General features: G+C 47.2%; 1 protein-coding gene across 4 annotated transcripts in view; it reads right to left on the reverse strand.

The window, feature by feature from the left end:
- Positions 1-20,978, reverse strand: part of SLC7A7 (solute carrier family 7 member 7) — a 34,693-nt gene that overhangs the window by 2,905 nt on the left and 10,810 nt on the right. For all 4 annotated transcript variants that reach the window (XM_024741679.1, XM_024741676.1, XM_024741677.1 and 1 more), the window contains exons 3-5: positions 2,812-2,937; positions 1,796-1,940; positions 78-201 (exon numbers count right to left, since the gene is read on the reverse strand). In XM_024741679.1, the coding sequence (XP_024597447.1) occupies positions 78-201; positions 1,796-1,940; positions 2,812-2,937 (395 nt within the window). The remainder of the gene's footprint in view (positions 1-77; positions 202-1,795; positions 1,941-2,811; positions 2,938-20,978) is intronic.

Genomic DNA, 20,978 nt, shown 5'->3' on the forward strand with positions numbered 1-20,978 from the left:
TCTGGGACTTTGAAGAGCAGCACGATACTGAAGCCCACAAACACACCCTCACCCTTCTGCTAGTGAAAATCCTTTACCACAGCAACAGCATCGCTGGCCAGGATGTCTCTCATGTCGAGCACGGTGTAATAGGCCACATTGGTTAAGATGTAGATGATGGTGACAATGGGCATGGAAATGCCAATGGAGAGGGGCAGATTCCTACAGCCAAACAGAATAGTGGATATATTAGCCCCACAGTCTCCTCCCCACTGTCCTTTCATTCTCAGACTCCGCCCCACTAATCCGGGGATGGGGCCTCCCGTGGCAATTCCCCAGGGCTTTTGCCTTTGAAGTTGCCTAGGATAGTGGCTTAAGCTCTGAACTCAAGAACTAAAGAGCATCAGGGAAAGGAACATCACATTCGGAGAAAGGCCTACACAAAAAAAGGAAAAGGGATTAACAGATGACTGTGTCACAGCATGATAATAGCACAGGAAAGTTTTGTTTGTTTTACTCTAGAGGTCTCTTAGTATCAGGATTCCTCCTCTAAGACTCTCAACACTGAAAAATTTGTATTAAGGTTAAATATGAAAGAAGAAATTATAGAGGAAAACTGCAATCTAGCCTCGCCAGAGAATAATATAGGTCCTCAGTAGAAAGAACAATGTGTATCTGAGCAAGCAATCTGGGAAATATGTGCACCCCGCCCCCTTACTCAGTTTGAGAGCTTTGAGTGCCGTCCTAACCAGAGGCCAAGAGAAAAAGACTTCTCAAGGTCCCTCTGGCCCAATAAAGCCATGATCTTTATAAACGTTCTTCACAGTGAGAGAGGGCCAAATACTCAAGTCATTCAGTTTCTGTCCTGTAGGTGGAAGCACCACCCAGGTCTATCTGCTATTATCTGCTCCCAGGGTTGCAGCACTAGATGTGTATCAGGAATACTCTGTTTCTCAAAGCCAAAAGGTGTTTATTATTATTATTTTGACTTAGAAATTTATAGAAACCTCACTCCCTGGTAAATCTTAGGTCCTAGAATCATTGAATTTCAGAGCCAGGAAAAGCTCTAGAGATCATATAATTCAACCCCCTCAATTACAGACGGAGCAGGCAGAGATGGCAGGGGATTCCCTCAAGGTCATCCAACAAATCAGTGGAAAGACAGGTCCAGGCCCTTTGACTCCCTGCCCAGAGTTCTTTTTACTCTGCTTGACTACAGGGCAATTCAGAGTAAAAATGGTGTCCTGAAACAAACAATACCACAATTCAAAGTCAGTATGAATTTGAGAAACAAGGAAGGGATCAGAAGAGAAAGGAAGGGGCTTCCCTGGTGGCGCAGTGGTTGAGAGTCCGCCTGCCGATGCGGGGGATGCGGGTTCGTGCCCCGGTCCGGGAAGATCCCACATGCCGCGGAGCGGCTGAGCCCGTGAGCCATGGCCGCTGAGCCTGTGCGTCCGGAGCCTGTGCTCCGCAACGGGAGAGGCCACAACAGTGAGAGGCCCGTGTACCGCAAAAAAAAAAAAAAAAAATTAAAGCATACACAAGCACATGGTACAACTTGCTTTGATTAATTCAGAAATGCATGAACAAATGAGAAAAGTCCTGTGAAGAAAAATTTTATTTTAACACATGAGAAAGTTCACCTCAGCTCTGCTACTGTGATCATGGACTAGTTACTTCTCTGGGCCTCCGGCCTCCAGTCTATTAAAATGACACTGATAAAATCAACCAGTTGTGGTATGCTGTCTGGCACACAGTAGGAGCTCAATAAATGATGGCTATCATTGTCATGGAAAGTTGATGGTGAGGTACCTACCTCTCAGGATTCTTGATCTCTTCGGTGACATAATTGAGGGTATCCCAGCCCGAGTAGGAGAACAGAGCCGAGTACAGTGCCAGAGCAATGTTGCCCACTGAAAATGATGAACCCTCAAAGGAATTTTCAAAGTGAGTCGAGGCTCCTGGAACCCAGAGAATATGGAAAGGCAGAAGGATTAGTGGCCTACACCCCAACTACAAGGTGATCCGGTAAAGGAGAGGAAGAATGTGCCGATAATAGAATGTGTGTGGCTTACAACACCTTGGCAGCAAGGGTACCAGTGAAAGAATGGGGAGCGGAAGAGAGACGTCTACAGTAATAGGCCAGAGTGCAGGGAGCAGCACAGGGGTCTTGACAGGAAGGACCCCAGTGGCTCTCTAGAGTAAGGATCCACGACAGAGCAGAGGGCTGGAGAACAGGGGTGATGCAGTTCTGTCTGCCCCCTTCCTAACCCAGACAGCTGATACGGAGTGGAGGAAGGGCAGGGCTCAGTATGCCCAGTCAACAGAGTAGTTACAGGGTAGGTGTTCACACCTGGAAACTGGTAGAGGAGTGGGTACAAGAGGTTCATTTCTGCCCTTGTCCGCTCCCAAGGGGAGAACAGTCAGAGCTACAGCATTGGGCTCGACAATCTGCAAAAGCTGGCTCCCGGGATATGGCTCCTTTTTGCCCAGATCAACCTCCTCTGGGAGGCATCATGCAGAGAAATGACAGGACAGGCTTTGGGCTCAGTCTGCCTGGGTACAGATTTCAGCTCCACTACTTAAGCTAGGGACTTCAGGGACTTCCCTGGCAGTCCAGTGGTTAGGACTCAGTGCTTGCATGGCAGGGGGCACGGGTTCAACCCCGGTGGGGGAACTAAGATCCTGCAAGCCTTGGGGCATGGCCAAAAAAATAAAATGGGAATAATAATAGTACCCATTAAATGAAATCATGCACAGAGGTCACTTAGAGGAGTATGGCGTATGGAAAATGCTTAACAGACATTAGTTGCTGTCACTCTTATTTCTTACCCTGGCCAAGTCTAACAGTGCCTGCGATGATGACGGCGATCAGCGCCAATACTTTTGCGTAGGTGAAAACATCTTGTACCAGGGTTCCCCACTTGACATAGGCACAGTTAATGAAGGTTAAGAGACCTGAAAGAAAAATAATACTGATTGGTGACTGGCCCCACCGTCCAGAGGGCCTTAGACCCCCAAGCAGTTTTTCTGGTACCAGTCATCAAAATAGACCCTTTGGCCAAAGACAGAACTGTTTGGGCTCTGACCTGCTCTTCATTGGAAACCTCTGCCCAGAATGCCCTCACCATTATCATTCAAAGGCATTTGCTGAGCACCTGTGTACACAGCAACACACACACACACACACACACGCACACCCTCAGCACTTATACAAGAGACACAAAACAAAGCGACTGGATTTGCTTACACGCAAAAGTGCTCACAGCAATAGGAGGCAACTGGTAGCGGAACAGGATTAATGATGCGTTCCAGCTGTTGGCTCTGAAAAGTCATGGTCTCTCACCCTCTCCAGCCCTGTATCCCTTTATATGGGCTCCAGGACCCAGCACTCTGATGCTGTGGGATTATTGTTAACCTTGATGAGTCCTGTTGTGACTTATCCAACGTCTGGGCTAGCAGGTCAGGATGTGTGGCCAGGATTAGGCTGGAGGCCAGACTTCCTGCTACTGCCGGCCAGCTCAGCTGCTTGTTTTCATGCTTGGAAAGACTCTTGGAACTGAGGTTCCTACAGAAGGGGGATGGGGCATTTTTCCTGACTGGACAATGCAAAAGTCAGAGCCACAAACATTCCTCAAGTCCTCCTATCCTGGGGTAGAAGCAATCCCTTTACTTGGATGAGCTTCAGCAAAATTCATGGATTGCCCTTAGAGGCAGGGTTCTTAACCTAGGGCTTCCACAGGCCTGAAATTCTTTGTAAAGTGTTATGTACATATGTCCAAAGAATATGCATTGTTCTAAGAAAAGGGTCGATAACTTTCACCAGAATCTCAGAGAAATCTACTACCCCACCCCCCAAAAAAAGCTATAATCTGTTGCTTCAGAAGAAGAAATTCAAGAGGGGAAGAAAATCAAAAGAAACAAGTCTGAAATTCAGCAGAATGTTCCTCAATCCCCCACCAACCTCTTAAACAAGCAGGCAGCCTCATACCCCGTACCTTCCCCGCTGTGGCAAAGTGGATCATTTCACTGCTCCCTCCTTCCCAGCTCAGCAACTGGAGCACTAGAAGGAGGGCTTAACAGCCGTTCTCCCAAGGGCTGCGAAGACAAGATCAGAGCCAGCCTGCCTTACCAGAGGAGAAAGTGCTGGGCTTGCCTGCTTCAGGCCACCAACTCAGTCCCAAGTACTCCCTGTCTCGGTTCTGGCAGTGGTGTGGCCCTCAGTGTCCCCAGCCCTTCTGTTTTGTTGTGTCCTGGTCTCATCACACTCTGGCCCAGAGGCTACTTCATCCTGAGAGGCAGGAAAGAGCAGCCCCTCAGAACAGCTGTCTCACTTTCTGTCTCCCCCTCCCTTACTGCCCAAGTTCTTTTCCGCTCTTGCAGAAAGGGGGCATTCCTGTCCCAAACAAACACTTGCCTTTCTGCCTAATAAACAAGCCAACGAACAACCAAACCTTATCACAGGGCTGGGCAAAAATGCACCCATAACTCCAGGCCAGTGTTGTGTTAAGTTAATAAAGACACAAGCATGTAGTCTCCACAAGCATCCCATAAAACGGGCAAATCTTTCAGATCTGCTGATCCCCCTCAGCCGGTCACCCCTCCTTTACTCCCACTGGACTTCTGCCTCCTGCCTCTTCTCTCCATCCTATAACCTCCACCCCTCACCCTCGGGCTCTGCTGCTGGCTTACTAATATAACTCAAGCCAGGTTGGATTAGAAGCATCTGGGACAACTGGAGCTACCATATTCACAAGAGAATGGGGTCCCCTAATTAAAATTCATGGGTGGACTTCCCTGGTGGCGCAGTGGTTAAGAATCCGCCTGCCAATGCAGGGGACACAGGTTCGAGCCCTGGTCCGGGAAGATCCCACATGCCACAGAGCAACTAAGCCCGTGTGCCACAACTACTGAACCTGCGCTCTAAAGCCCACGGGCCATAAATGCTGAGCCCGTGTGCCACAACTACTGAAGCCCGCGCTCCTAGAGCCCATGCTCTGCAACAAGAGAAGCCACCGAAATGAGAAGCCTGTGCACAGCAACGAAGGCCCAATGCAGCCAAAAATAAATAGATTTTAAAAAAAATTCATGAGTAGCCCTCAGGGTCACCAGGGTGACAACACTAAACTGGGATAGGCTTGAGAATTAAGAGACTGGTTCTGGTTCAGAGTCAGTCTGTAACCACATGCCACATGCTTCTGTTCTCAGCTCTGTCCAAGGAAGAGCCAACTCCTTATCCTTTACTACAACAAATTCTGAAAAGAAAATACATGGATTGTTTACATTTTAATCCTTACAGCTTCTCTAGTCTACTTCTATATCCATGCATCTGTATCCTTCCTCTTACCCACCAGTGTTTCCTCCTCCCCCACTCCTGAGCCTTTGTTCTCAGCCACTGACCCACCATCTTGCCCGGATGGGCTCTCTGTATTGAGCACAGGAGGTTCGGTTTGAACGAAGAAGGGAATCCTCTGGAAAGAGCGCTGGCCCTCATCCTCCCCAGCGCTCAGCTTCCTCCAGGGCCTCTTGGCCGTGGCAGCAGGAAATGGGAATGGCAGGCAGCAGTGCTGACTGGGCTCTCTGTCCCCACTCCCAGCGGATACAGCTGACCGGTGGCCCCAGAGCCCAGCCAAGTGCACTGTTCTTGAAGTGGAGCCTGACCTCCTGCTTCAGAGGCAGGGAAGGGGGTGGGGGTAGGACATGGGGTTAGAATAATATGGAGGCAACTGCAAGTTAACCTCAAGGACAGAGATGCCCTACCCTCCTACCTCTAGGTGCAATTCAATCTCCACCCAACACTGGGCCAAGACCACAGACAGATGGGCTGAAAATCACCTCAGACCCTTGATCCAGGTGCACCTCCATTCCTGCTTTGACCCCTGCTTTGAAGGAAGAAGCAGCTGAGAAGAAGTCACTCCTATAATCATCTAAAGAGATGCTCCTGAATGGTCATGAAACCTAGCCTCCATGAGCCCCTGGAGGAGGAGGCTAGTTCCAGCACTAAGGCCCAGCATCAGCTCTAGAACTAAAAGCAAGGAGAGCAGATGCCTGGCTTGATCCAGAAGTGAACAAAGCTTGCGGGCCCATTCAGGATCAGACGCCCAGATTTAGTTTAGATGCTCAAACTAAACAGTCCCTGAAAAAGAACATTCAGCCTACAATTCTCCCAGCACCATTAGTTTTAAATACATACAACATAACACACAACTTAGGCTGCTATTTAAGCCATTTTCTCCTTCAAATTCCCAGGGACTGTAAAAACCTCAGCAATTTATTAGGCCACTCATGTCGTCTGTAAAGAGACCAATAGCTCTTCCTCCCACCCAGCCAAAAACATCTCCCTCGCAACTTCTAGCTAGTTGTCCTGGACCTCTCCTCTGGAGCCACAAAGCATCAAACTGAAGCCTCTCGCACATCACGATAAGCCCTTCTTATCATTAAAGACTGACATCCCGTTCCCCTTTAGTCTTCCCTCTTCAGTCCAAAGACCTATGTCCTTCAACATCTTGTGTGATAAATATGGTTTCCCACTCACCGGCCCAGTTCACTCCTCTGTATTAATTGCACTTTGTCAGTGTCTCCCTGGAAACTGAGACCCACACAGAAAACTCCAGCTACTGTTGCAGGCTACGGAGTCTCAGTTTGAACTCGTCAACTGTAACTCCTTTTTTGCTCCCAAACCGATCAGCTTTTCCCTCCCCTTGTGTTTGGGCCTATTAAAAGTGATTTTTTTTTTAATCCCAAATACGGGGCTTTACACTTGTTCCTAGTAACTTTCCTCTCTGAATTTTTAGGCATCATTTCCATTTATCAGAAATGGAGTTCCCCCTTCATTTTAATCAGTTAGTTCAAATGCCTTCAATTTTGTGAAATCTGCAAATCTGATTAGCAAACTTTCTGGATCTTCACTGAAGTCACTTATAAAAATGTTGACTAGGATAGGCAGAGCCCTGTAGTCTATCACTATAGACCTTCCTCTCTGCTGTCATTATTCCACAACGTCAACCAGGAATCCACCAAACTATTTTTTTTTTATCTAGTCCACCTTTTTCTACCTTGTCAACAAGAATATCACAAGAGTTTGCCAAGAACCTCTCTGAAATCTATATACACATGTCTCTGCTCTAGAAATCTAATGATGCTATCAAATAATGATTCAAATGAAATTAGTACATATATATGCTAGAATGTTCATAGCTATACCATTGTCATAGTCAAAAATTTAAACAACCCAAATGCCAATCAACGATAGAATGGCTAAATGAATACAATGGAATACTAAACAGCAAATGAGAAAGAACCATCTACAGCTACAGACAAAATTATGGATGAATGTCACAAATGTATTAAGTGAACAAGCCAAACACAAGAGAGTACATACCCTTTATATCCATTTACATCAAAACAGGCTAAATTAATCTATGCTACTAGAAGTCAGAACAGTGATTATGGGGGGCACAGGGGAGTGACTGGGAGACACACACAAGAGGTTCAGGGGGCTGCCTTTTTGATGTGGATGCTGGTTACACATGTGTGCTCAGTTTGAAAATTCATCAAGCTGTACACTTATGACATGTGTACAGTTCCTTTTGTATATTACACTTGAATAAAAAATTAAAATTGAACAAAAAATGAGGTTAGCTTGTTTTTAGCAAATCTATACAGGTTACTAGAGATCCTCCTTTCTTCCCTTCACACTTTGCTAACCAGGTTTAACAGATGAGCCTAGAATTTGGGGAGGAATCAACCTCAGATTACCAGTGCAGCATGCTCAGAATCCACCTCCTTCTCTTTTTTTAAAAAAATTTATTTACTTTATTGATTTTTGGCTACGTTGGATCTTCCTTGCTGTGTGTGGGCTTTCTCTAGTTGCGGCAAGCGGGGGCCACTCTTCGTTGCGGTGTGCGAGCTTCTCATTGCAGTGGCTTCTCTTGTTGTGGAGCACGGGCTCTAGGCACATGGGCTTCAGTAGTTGTGGCACTCGGGCTCAGTAGTTGTGGCTCACCGGCTCTAGAGCGCAGGCTCAGTAGTTGTGGCACACGGGCTTAGTAGCTCTGCGGCATGTGAGATCTTCCCAGACTAGAGCTCGAACCCATGACCCCTGCATTAGCAGGCGGATTCTTAACCACTGCGCCACCAGGGAAGTCCCTCCTTCTCTTTCTTGGAAAGCCAGGTTATCACTTGTGGTAGGCACAGTGGCCCTGAGAAACAGAAGAGTCAGTGTGAAAGACTTTTTTTTTTTTTTTTTTTTCGGTACGTGGGCCTATCACTGTTGTGGCCTTTCCCGTTGTGGAGCACAGGCTCCGGATGCGCAGGCTCAGCGGCCATGGCTCACGGGCCCAGCCGCTCCGCGGCATGTGTGATCTTCCCGGACCAGGGCATGAACCCGTGTCCCCTGCATCAGCAGGTGGACTCTCAACCACTGTGCCACCAGGGAAGCCCATGTGAAAGACTTTTGATGTGAGAAAGACTTGACTAGCTACTGCTGGCTTTGAAGATGGAAGGGGGCTATGAGCCCCTAGAAGCTAGAAAAGGCAAGAAAATGGATTCTCCCCTAGAGCCTCCAGAAAGGGACATGGCAATGCTGACACCTTGATGTTAGCCCGGTGAGACCCTTTTCAGACTTCTGACCTACAGAACTGTGAAATAATAAATTTGTGTTGTTTTAAACCACTAAATTGGTTGTAATTTGCTACAGCAGCAATAGGAAACTAATAGGTCAGTCAACAGTTTCCTTTTTATACCCTTCCTGTTCTCCAAGGTCCTGGAGATGCCTAGTAGTCATTCTGTCATCTCAACTAATTATAAATTCTTTCCATTTGTTTGCAAGTGGATAGTTAAAAACATTTAAAGCAATGACACGCTTTATTACTAGCTCCTCAACTCTCTTGGTCTTGTTTTTTGTTGGCCTAGATCTATCGGCCTGTTGGGTTTTTATTGAACCCTTTCTTAGGTGAGCAATCCTTCTGCAGGTCAAGTTAGAGGAAAAGTGGGACTGTGGCCTCTCCTTTCCACCATCTAGTTATCATAGATCTAACTGCCCCCAGAGCATCCAGCCTTGCCCCTGCTGTTCTCACTCTGAACATTGCTCTCGGAAACTTTTGTTGGCCTTAGTAACTTCTTCAGGTCTTAGTTTATGCTGGGCATTAACCTTCAGGACACTCTCCTTGCAGGGTCACTCCTTTATTTATTTAGTCTTGATTATGTCACCTCTCATTATCTCTTGCATATCGTTTCTAAAAATCTGAGCTCATCAAAAGCTTTTGCACAGCAAAGGAAACCATAAACAAGACCAAAAGACAACCCTCAGAATGGGAGAAAATATTTGCAAATGAAGCAACTGACAAAGGATTAATCTCCAAAATTTATAAGCAGCTCATGCAGCTTAATAACAAAAAAACAAACAACCCAATCCAAAAATGGGCAGAAGACCTAAATAGACATTTCTCCAAAGAAGATATACAGACTGCCAACAAACACATGAAAGAATGCTCAACATCATTAATCATTAGAGAAATGCAAATCAAAACTACAATGAAAAAAAAAAAAAACTACAATGAGATATCATCTCACACAAGTCAGAATGGCCATCATCAAAAAATCTAGAAACAATAAATGCTGGAGAGGGTGTGGAGAAAAGGGAACCCTCTTGCACTGTTGGATGTGTTCGGGGCTTCCCTGGTGGTGCAGTAGTTAAGAATCTGCCTGCCAATGCAGAGGACACGGGTTCAAGCCCTGGTCTGGGAAGATCTCACATGCCACGGAGCAACTAAGCCCGTGTGCCACAACTACTGAAGCCCGCGTGCTTAGAGCCCCTGCTCCGCAGCAAGAAAAGCCACCACAAAGAGAAGCCCACACACTGCAAAGAAGAGTAGCCCCCGCTCACTGCAACTAGAGAAAGCCCGTAGCAATGAAGACCCAACACAGCCAAAAATTAAAAAATAAATAAATAAAAATTTTAAAATCAATTAGTTTTTAAAAAAATCAATGTGTTCAATCACACCACTTTCTTCAGATAATTCTCCTATGCTTCCTAAATAAGATAATTTATTGTATCAGAATTTCATCTTGAAGGGACTTCCCTGGTGGTCCAGTGGGTAAGACTCCGCACTTCCAGTGCAGGGGGCCCAGGTTCGATCCCTGGTCAGGGAACTAGATCCCGCGTGTAGGCCGCAACTAGAAAGTCCGCATGCCGCAACTATGAGCCCGCATGCCACAACTAAGACCTGGTGCAGCCGAAATAAATAAACAAATATTAAAAAAAAAAAAAAAGAATTTCATTTTGAAGACACCCCTGGTTTTTTTTCTGTTTTTAAATCCCTGGCTGTAAAATTGTAATTCTTTGCCCTGAACTTTTCTGCAATCTCTGCCTAAAATTTAGAGTACATTTTGGAGGAAAACCAGCATTTCTTTTTCTAGGACATAAACTCTGAGAAGGCATAATCACTTCCTCACAAGGATTCCACATTGCCTCTGGTTATGTCAATAATAATAATAATAAATCCTTATCCTTTAGAGATACATATTGAAGCCTTTATGGGTTAAATGGTTTGATGTCTTGGATATGATTTAAATAATCTAGTGTGGGTGAGGAAGGGATGGTTGGAGCATAGATGTTGATAATCATTGATGCTGGTGCTTGAACCCTGGGAGTTCACTGTGCAATTTGCTCTACTTTTGTATATGTTTGAAATCTTCCATAATAAACCTTTTTTTTTAATGTAGAGAGGTACTGCTTCTAATAGAATGCAACTGATTTTAGCAAAAGATGCTCAGGGAATTGAAGCTTCCATTGCTACCATATTTCCCTTTCATACAAATTTTATGATTTTTATGAGGAAAGCAAAACACTTATTCTTCTGACCTGAGAGTGTGCAGTAAATGCCCACCGTTACATCATTCCTACTTCTTTTTGCTTTTATCTTCGTGTTCTCTTCACCATGCTTCTTCCCTTAGGATGGGGGTTTATTTCCATGTACTTTACTATGGGAGATCTTCAGGAAAAATCCCTAACTGGTATCTGAGAGCCCTCTGATAGCACTATGTAATAGTTCTTCTTCCCAAGGTAAGCAGATGGGATTAACAGAGGCCAGGGCCTTGGTGTCCTTTCTAAGAGATGGGCCACATATCTGTAATGAGGAAGGAAGAGACTTCTCCTGTTTAGTTGTGAAAAGCAGCCCTCCTGCAGGCAAAAAGCTGGAGGCAGTACTGGGTAGTACTGTCCATTACGTTTGTTGGGAAAGAGAGAAAGGGGAGGTGAAATCCTTTGACAGGTCTCTGTGTCTTGGTCCTGAAGTTTCCCTCTCACTGCAATCAAAAGAATCAGAAAGTAACCTTGCCCAGAGGCAGCAGGCATCCCTTATTATAGCAGATCCTCATACAAGTACATCTCTCTTTGATATACTATATCAATCTCAGCTTTTCTAGCAAATCCATCACTTTTGAACAAGGTATACTCTTTTTTTTTTGGCTGTGTTGGGTCTTCGCTGCTGCGCACGGGCTTTCTTTAGTTGTGGCGAGCGGGGGCTACTCTTTGTTGCGGTGCACGGACTTCTCTTGTTGAGGAGCACGGGTGCTAGGTGCACGGGTTTCAGTAGTTGTGGCTCATGGGCTCTAGAGCACAGGCTCAGTAGTTGTGGCGCACGGGCTTAGTTGCTCCACGGCATGTGGGATCTTCCCGGACCAGGGCTCGAACCCGTGTCCCCTGCCTTGGCAGGCAGATTCTCAACCACTGCACCATCAGAGAAGCCCAAACAAGGTATACTCTGTCACTGTCATATTCTAATCAAATAAATTGTTTCCTCCTTGCAGTAAATGTAAAAAGCAAATGTGTTTATTAGCCTCATTGAAATGTTGATGAGTCCAAAAGCATCACTCCCAATCTTCTAGCTTCTCCAAATGCATTACTGAGCAATTTTTCCAACTTTATTCTTCTTTCTCTATAATACCTCATAGCCTCCAAACTACCCAGATGTATACTTTTATCTGTGTATTTTCCCCCTTCCTCTAAAATTTCAGTTTAAACCTTTATTAAGTGCATCTCTCCCAATCTCTATAACATCTGCTCCATCCCTCACCAGAGTGTATCCTCTGGTATCCTAGGATTTACATTCCAGGACTCAGTTCTGTGTTCTCTGTTTTCTTTCACATACACAGACTTCAAGTGACAAAGAGATGAAGATTCCACCTGCCACTCCATTTGCTATCGTGAACTTCAAAGTCACCAGTGACATATCTCATGTGTCTTCTGACTGGTGACGTCATTCATTCCCCAGCAATCAGCAGAAGTATAGCGGCCTGTGGGCTTAATTGGGGTGAGCAATCTCTGTGTCACATGTTACTCAAGAAAAACCACCCGTCTCTGCATTAGGCTAGTCTATGCATAGTCAGAGTCACACTGCTGGGGAGCAGTCCAGCCCCTTAACTGGTACACTCAGGCCCGCGAATAACCAGATGTCTCCAGAATACTCTACCGAGGCTGTTCCCTCAGAAGGACCAGATTTAAGCTCTCCAAAAAAGCCTCAGCTCTTCTGCCTAAAGCCAGACATTTCAAGTTTTTCCTTGTTTTCTTTACTGCTTGTTTTGTTTTTTGTTGTTGAATGCTGGTTTAGGATACTCTCTGCATCTTAAAAATCACTTTTTCTTCTTGATTCCTTGATCGATTATTTCTTCCACCCTTCCTAGGTGCCATTGTATCTCTCAGATAGCAGCTGGTCCTCACACACTTTTACCTTTTCAGGCTACATAACCATGTCGCTTACTCAGGCTTCAGGGGGGAAAGCATCCGGCAAGAAGACACACGGAGCATAAGCCCTGTGGGTCACTGGATCAGAGCTTCCCATCCTGCCTTCTGGGGCCTAGCCAGCACTTCAGTTGCTGTGGGTCTGCACCACAGGAGGGAGCAAGCAAGCACTTTGCACCAGGAGGCTCACCGATTAACTGCTCCATCGGCTTCCGCCTCAAAGCCAGCGAGTCCTTGGTAACAGGATCCTTACTGGTTTGCTCAGCTAGGTCCAGTTCAGGTTCTCAGAAATGGGTCCCCAAGGCTGACTGAACATCAGGATCGCCTGAGGATCCCCTGAGGAGTGTGAACCTACAGCTCTGGGGCTCCACCCCTGAAGTTCTGGTTCAGGAGGTCTGAGACGGGGCTCCCCAGCGGAGCCTGATGATTTGCCTGCTCTGGGCTACCTTAGGTCATCACAAAACAAAATCATCACTTAGAGAGCCACCTTGATCACAGCAAGCCCAAGCCCTCACTTAACTCAGCGTTCCTGGTTCCACACTAGCAACACTCTACAAGCTTTAACCAAGTTCAGTGCTCGGGCCCCACCCAGGACAATGAAGTCAAGCTCTGGGGTAGAGCCAGGCATCGGCATGTTTTTAAAGTTCCCTGGGTGATTCTAAAGCATGGTGACAATTGAGAACCTTTCTTCCCAAGGCCCCCAACAGTTCTCCTCAGCAGGAAACTTCTGCTTCCTCAAGTCTTGTTCTCCAAGCTAATTTCCATTCTTCTGCCCAGTGGTTCAGAGTTATTTGGCTGGGGGAAAAGAGAGGGAAAGGAAGGGGCCAGGAGTTTTTTTTTTTTAATATTTATTTATTTATTTATCAGGTTGTGCCAGGTCTTAGCTGCAGCAGGTGGGCTCCTTAGTTGCAGCATGCATGTGGGATCTAGTTCCCTGGCCAGGGATTGAACCCTAACCCCTGCATTGGGAGCACAGAGTCTTATCCACTGCACCACGAGGGAAGTCCCAAGTGTTTTTTTTAAACCCGCTAGGTGACTCCAACGGTCAGCCGAGGTTGGGACCCACTGTCCCTAGCTCCTTCCCCAGCTTCCTCTAGGCTGTTCCCTTAGCCTCTTCTGAGGCAGAGAGAAAGAGAATAGAAAAAGGAAGAGACCAAAGGTGAACCCCTCAAAAGCTTTGGGGATCAGGCCAGCACAGAGCTCCACCTCCCTCCCTGCTGGTGAAGAGTTTGTTCCGAAGTTCACGTTGACCCCATACCAGAAAGACCTCAGTGCTCTGACTCTAGTCCCCTTGCTGCTGTGAATGTGGAACATGAAATGTAAGCTTCCTGGGCTTCTCTGGTGGCGCAGTAGTTAAGAATCCGCCTGCCAATGCAGGGGACACGGGTTCGAGCTCTGGTCAGGGAAGATCCCACATGCCGCCGAGCAACTAAGCCCGCAAGCCACAACTACTGAGCTCACGTGCCACAACTACTGAAGCCCGCACACCGCAACTACTGAAGCCTGTACGCCACAACTACTGAAGCCTGTGAGCCTAGAGCCCGAGCTCTGCCACAGGAGAAGCTACCGCAATGAGAAGCCCGCGCACCGCACCAAAGACCCAACGCAGCCAAAATTAAACAATAAATAAAATAAATTTATTATTAAAAAAAAAGAAATGTAAGCTTCCTCACTCCCAGCTTAAAATGGATAATCCCTCTGGAAGAGGCAACTAGCTTCCAAGTAGAAAGTTCAAAGGGCAAAAGGCAGTTGGGGGCCCAGCATCTGGCTGTTCCACCTCATTAGCCACAAGGACACGAAGTCTTCCAGTACCAGGAAAAGCTGCCCGAGGACAGTGGCCAAAGCTCTCAGAGATCTGAAGTCCTACAGCATCCACAAGTGGCTCGAGCAGCCGCCCTCCCCTCTGCCCGGGCCCCACAGTGGCCCTCAGCCCCCAACACCCTGAGAGCCAAGAGATGCAATGCCTTTCTCGGCCAAGCTGAATCTGGAGCTGTACCTTCTGTTCACTCCTCCAGCCGACATTCACTGAAAACCACCTACTACACGCAGATCACGAGGGTCAAGCGTCAGGGATGCCGAGACCGCCTGACCCCTAAAGAGTAGTCTGTTCACAGGCGGCCCCGCATGTGTGCTGCTGGCTGACGGGTACAGCAGGCAGACCGAATACACAGAAGATAAAACGTCCCATTAACAAAGGGCAGAAATCTAGACCAAAAAAACTGGGTCACAGGGTCGCTGACATTCTTATATACATCATCTAATTTAATCTGACAGAGTAGGTTTATTATCTTCATCTTACAATTGAGAAAACCGAGGTCACTCAGCCAGTGGCCAGCTCAAAAGCTTGTACACATTCCACTACACTATATGCCCCCCATTTGCAGGCAAGGATGTGGGCCGGGGAGTGGGTCTATCTCCCCCTGGGGTAACAGGGCTTCCTGGCTGCAGAGAACTGGAGCAATCCTCAAAGAGCTCTGAGAAGTCAGAGTAATCAGCTTCAGGAGGGGCTGAATGCACACCCCTCTGGCTGGGAAAAGTAACCATTTATAGAGCCCTGAATGGGACAGCAAGGTTCCTTCAGAACTCAGAATTCATCCATTCATCCATTCATTCTTCCATGCATCCATCCATCCAATAAGCATGGATTGAGCTTGAACCCACTGTGTTCCAGACCCTGTGCAGAATCTTTGATTAAGACCCAGTCCCCCTCGGGCTTCCCTGGTGGCGCAGTGGTTGAGAGTCCGCCTGCCGATGCAGGGGACATGGGTTCGTGCCCCGGTCCGGGAAGATCCCACATGGCGCAGAGCGGCTGGGCCCATGAGCCATGGCCGCTAAGCCTGCGCGTCCGGAGCCTGTGCTCCGCAACGGGAGAGGCCACAACAGTGAGAGGCCCGCGTACCGCAAAAAAAAAAAAAAAAAAAAAAAAAAAAAAAGACCCAGTCCCCAGACTTCCCAGAAAAGTAAACTTGGGCGAATACAAGAATCAGGTGTTATGAAAGGCAACTCATCCAGTCTGGGGGAGTGAAGTGGGTACAGGTGGGCACCAGGACCACTGTTACCTGCACTGAGTGTACAGAGGCTGATGCTGGGGTGGGGGGAAGGGAGGTGGAATTCCTGGTAGAGAGGATGGCATGTGATTACCCTGACCATGCAATGAGTGAAGTCACCCATGCATACAAAAAACTTACCTAAGCAATAATCTGTAAATGATTTCAAGGTCTATTAGCAATACTAGCTTATCTAGGGCTGTAGTTAATCAGCAGTTCTAAAGGAGGACTACACCTGTAAAGGAAACATAAGCCACCCGGACAGAAGTAGAAATCATATATGCTCTCCCGAAATTTGTCACTGATGAATAGGAAAGGGTGAAAGTATGGTAGAAATATAGATCACGCCTCTGTGAGGTAGAGTCCTATTCTACAGATGAGGAAACTGAGACTAATGAAGTTAACCTGCCTGATGCCATGCTCCTCACCACCATGCACCGTTGCCTTTCGAAGGGATGAGGATGCGCCCTGGACTGTTCAAGGGACAGAAATGCTGACCCCAGGATCCCAAGTATTCCAACCGTGGGGAAGACTTCATTGTAGGGTATGAATATTTCATTCAAGTTTTCCAGAAACGCACCCCCAAACCAACCTAAGGCGGGCTTAAGTCTTTCCCATAAACTCCCCCCTCAGCTTTGGTCCCTTCCACTAACAACGGCCTTCCTTGCCTCCAGGGTCCATCTTCTAGGAAGCACATCTATATTCCCTTCCCTGCCCTTTCTCCACAATGCAGTCTGACATCTGCTCCACTACTCCAGTGAAAAGCCTGCCAAAGTTCCCCTTGACCTCCTTCTTGTCAATTCCAATGATGTTCCATTCCATATTTTATTTAACAGTTCTTCCGAGAAAGGCTACTTTTGAGTGTAAACCCACCTCCCTTGGGTGCACTGCCTTTCCTCAGAACACTTTACATATCTGTCCCTCCCATCAACTGTGAGCTATGTGAGGGTAGAGATTGGGTAACAGTTATCCTTGTATCCCCAGGGCCTAACCCAGAACTAGGCAGAGTTGATACTCAATAAATCATGCTGGATAAATAAACGATCTCTCTGAAATCTGACTCCGCCCTCACTGCCCTGAAATTTCCCTCTCCAAAGTCACCAGTGATCTTCATGTTGATAAATCCAAACAACTCCGCTCAGTCCTATCTAGCTTGACCTCTTAGCAGACTGGACACTGTTGGCCACGGACTCCTCAAACTGCTCTCTTCCACTCACCCTCTCCACATTTCCCTATTTCTCTGGATGCTGCTTCTCCACCTTTTTTGCAGAATACCTCTCCCCCAACGTTGGTACTCTAAGGATTCTTATAATTCTAAGAGTTCCAAGAATGCTATCCAAAGCCCTTTTCTCTTCCCTTTCTATATCCTGTCCCAGGATCATCTCATCTGCTACTGTGATTTCAACTACTATTCACTGATGATTCCCAAAAGTATATCACCAGCCCAACTGTCATGATTCCAGATACATAGGAATATGTAACCACCTACTCAACATCACCAAGCACAAACTGATCCCATCAATTTCTTGCAAACCTACTACTGCTCCTCCAGTGTTCTCCCTATAAGTAAATGGCATCACCATTCACCCAGTTGCCCAAGCCAGATGCCAAAGCTCAGTATCTTATCATCATTGACAATCTCTACCCATATCTAACTGGTGTCCAAGTCTTTTCTTTTTTTTTTTTTTGCTGTACACGGGCCTCTCCCATTGTGGAGCACAGGCTCCGGATGCGCAGGCTCAGCGGCCATGGCTCACGGGCCCAGCCGCTCCATGGCACGTAGGATCTTCCCAGACCGGGGCACAAACCCGTGTCCCCTGCATCGGCAGGTAGACTCTCAACCACTGCACCACCAGGGAAGCCCGGTGTCCAAGTTTTAACCAGTATCTTCATCCCCAAAACATGACTCTAGTCCAAGCCACCAGCATGTCTCACCAGGATCATGGCACAGCTTCCTAACTGGTCCCACTGCTTTTCGTCCTGCAGAGTCAGAATAATCTTCCTAAAAATCACAAATATCACTCCCCTACTTTGAAAGACCAAAAAGGTTTTTCACTGCCTTAGAAGAAGCCCACCAAACTCCTTAATATAGCATGTGTTGTAGGTTATATTTTCCAAAGATATCTCGACACTATCTCCCACCCCACACGCTTTTCATACAATGTGACTTTAACACTCTGCCCATCAAGAGGTAGGGTCTGTGCCTCTTAAAACTGGATGGTCTTCTGTGAATGTTTCTACCTATATAGTGCTGCAGGAGTGATACCGTGTGACTTCAGAAGCTAGGTCATAAGAGGCAATGCAGCTTCCACTTTGCTTGCTCAGATACTCGTTCTTGAAGCCTTCAGCCACCGAGTAAACAGTCTGATTGCGCTGAGGCTGCCATTATGTGAGAAAGCTCAATGTAGTCCATATGGAGAGACCACATGGAAAAGCCCTGACGTGACTTGAGAAAAAGATGCCCACCTAGTCTGCATCTGCTTCAGCTTCCACCTGTTTCAGCTCCTGCCACCATCTGTGTACAACCACATAAGACCCTGAGCCAGAACTACCCCACTTAGCCCTTCCCAAATTCCCAAGCCATAGAAACCACGAAAGAATAAAATGACTGTTTGAAAATACTTAGTTTTGTGTGATTTGTTACACAGCTATAATAACTAGAACAGTTTAGATAAAACCCTGAACAACCTATCCTGTGACCTCCATCTACCTCTGCAGGCCAACTCTCAACATTTCCTACCTTAAATGCAATACCTGAGCTCCTTTCAGTGTCTCAAAGATGTCCTTTCTTGTCTTCACGTTTTCACACATTCGTTCTTGCTGCCTGAGATGCTCCTCTTCCCTCTCTACTCGGTTAATTCTTCTTCATTCAGGTGTCAACTTCCTCATGGAGAGCTTCCAAACCCCTAGGCTATTCAGGTTTCCTCCTGGGCTCCCTCTGCCTCACAAGTCACAACACTCATCCTGACCCATTGTAATCTTGGACTGGGTTGCCCATCCTGTACACACACACACACACACACACACACACACGCACATGCACACGAGAGCTCCATAATGACAATGACCAGTGCTGGGAAAACAGCAATTCAGGCTTTTGTCGTTTCCTACCTAGATCAGTAAGAAAGGTATCTAACCGGTGTCTGCCTACGGACTTGCTCTTAGGTCCCACCCCAGCTGCCCTGCTCCCTCCTTCCAATCCTGCAATGGCTCCTTATAGGCTTCAGGAGAAAATCTAAACCCTCTAGGAAGGTTTGGCCTTGTGCGCTAACCCCTTGCCTCCCCTTGTCCCCTCACATCCCACAATCTCCCATGCACAGCCCGCGCCCCACACTTCTTCTCACCTTTGCGCCTTTACATCGCCTTTCCCTGTGCCTAGAATTCCTTACGCCTTCTTCATTCAACAGACATTTACTGAGTACCTAGCGGACGCCAGGTACTGCTCTAGGTGCCAGAGGCTCAGCAGTGAGCAAAACAAAGTCCTTACTTTCATGATGTTGATACTCTAGAGGCAAAGATAGATAATAAACAAGTAAAGAATTAATGTCAGGTGGTAAGAAGTCTATAGAGAAAAACAAAACCGGCTGGGAGACTGCGAGTGACCATTTAAATGGGTTAGGTCTCCGGTAAGGCAATATTTGTGCAAAGACTTGAATGGAGTAAAGGAATAAGCTCTGAAGGCATCTGGGGAAAAAGCCTTCCCAGCAGAAAGAACAGTAAGTACAAAGCCCCTGAAGCGGGAGTGTGGCAGGCAAACTGGAAGAAAAGCAAGAAGGGGAGGCCTGGAGCTGCAGCGGAGAGAGTGAGGGTGAGAGGGATGAGATGTGTCAGAGCGTCCGATGGCGTCGGCTCTGTAGGCTGTGGTGAATGGGTTCTTCACCGCCCCCCCTTGACTCCTCTCCATCCTTCAGTGTCGGGTACTAAGTGCGGACCTCACCTCCTGAATTAGCCGCACTCAAGCCCCTTCCAGCACTCACCGTATACAATGTTTCACTGACTATTTTTACCCTTCTTCTCCACTAACCATGAGTTCCCTGCAAGAAGGGCTCTACCTTTCAGTCTCATACTTTAGAGGACCCACCGCGTTCAGTAAATTTTCCTCATATAGTCAAAACTTTCTTCCTTTGTTCTGGCTCCATGCCCTGCAAGGAATTCCCTGATTACTAGATGGGTTCCCCAGTGACTACGGTACTAGGAAGGGGGTGTCTTGATAGCGAACACATGCCTTCTGCTCACTAGATATCATACGTGTGGGACCTCTCTGGCGGTCCAATGGTTAAGACTCCGCACTTCCAATGCAGCGGGTATGGGATTGATCCCTGGTTGGGGAACTAAGATCCCACATGCAGCATGGCGTGGCCAAAAAATAAAAATAATTTTAAAAAAGAAATCCTATATGTATGCTCACCATGTCCATTAATAGACTGACATCAACATGTACCTCTTTTTCAGGTAATTAGACTCAGTTGGGGGAAAATGACCAACTCTGGGTCATGATGACCCTAGGAAGGCACAGCTCTCAGAAGGGCACATGAGCGTCCCAGCAGAAGCCCCAGGTGACCCTCTACCTCATCACTCAGCCCACCTTCCCTATTTCAGAAGGCAACCATCACCCCCCATCTGTCCAAGCCTGAATCCTTAGCATCATCTCTGAGAGCTCCGAAGCCCTCCACACCCAGAAGTCCTAGAAATCCCACCTTATGACTATTTCTTTTCTTTTCTTTTTTTTCTGTGGGCCTCTCACTGTTGTGGCCTCTCCCGTTGCGGAGCACAGGCTCTGGACGCGCAGGCTCAGCGGCCATGGCTCACGGGCCCAGCGGCTCCACGGCATGTGGGATCTTCCCGGACTGGGGCACAAACCCGTGTCCCCTGTATCGGCAGGCGGACTCTCAACCACTGCGCCACCAGGGAAGCCCATGACTATTTCTTTATCCATCCCTTCATCTCCCTTCCAAAGGCACCGCCCACAGTGCAGGCCGTCACTACCCTTCAGGTTGCAGCTCCTTAATCTGGTGCCCCTACCTTCTGTCTCTCACTTTTTTCCAAAAACACTCTCCACAAAGCCAGAGTTCTTCTTCAAAGCAAATGGGATTTCATGTCTCCACTGAAAGTCAATAGCTTCTGCCTGCTCTCAAGATAAAGTCTAACCTGTTCTGGCACCATATACACCCCTTCGGAGCTGGCCCTGGGGCTACATTTCCAGTCTCTCC

This window comes from Neophocaena asiaeorientalis, unplaced genomic scaffold (genome assembly GCF_003031525.2).
Source record: "Neophocaena asiaeorientalis asiaeorientalis breed wild unplaced genomic scaffold, Neophocaena_asiaeorientalis_V1.1 scaffold27, whole genome shotgun sequence".
In the NCBI taxonomy this organism is placed as follows: Eukaryota; Metazoa; Chordata; class Mammalia; order Artiodactyla; family Phocoenidae; genus Neophocaena; species Neophocaena asiaeorientalis.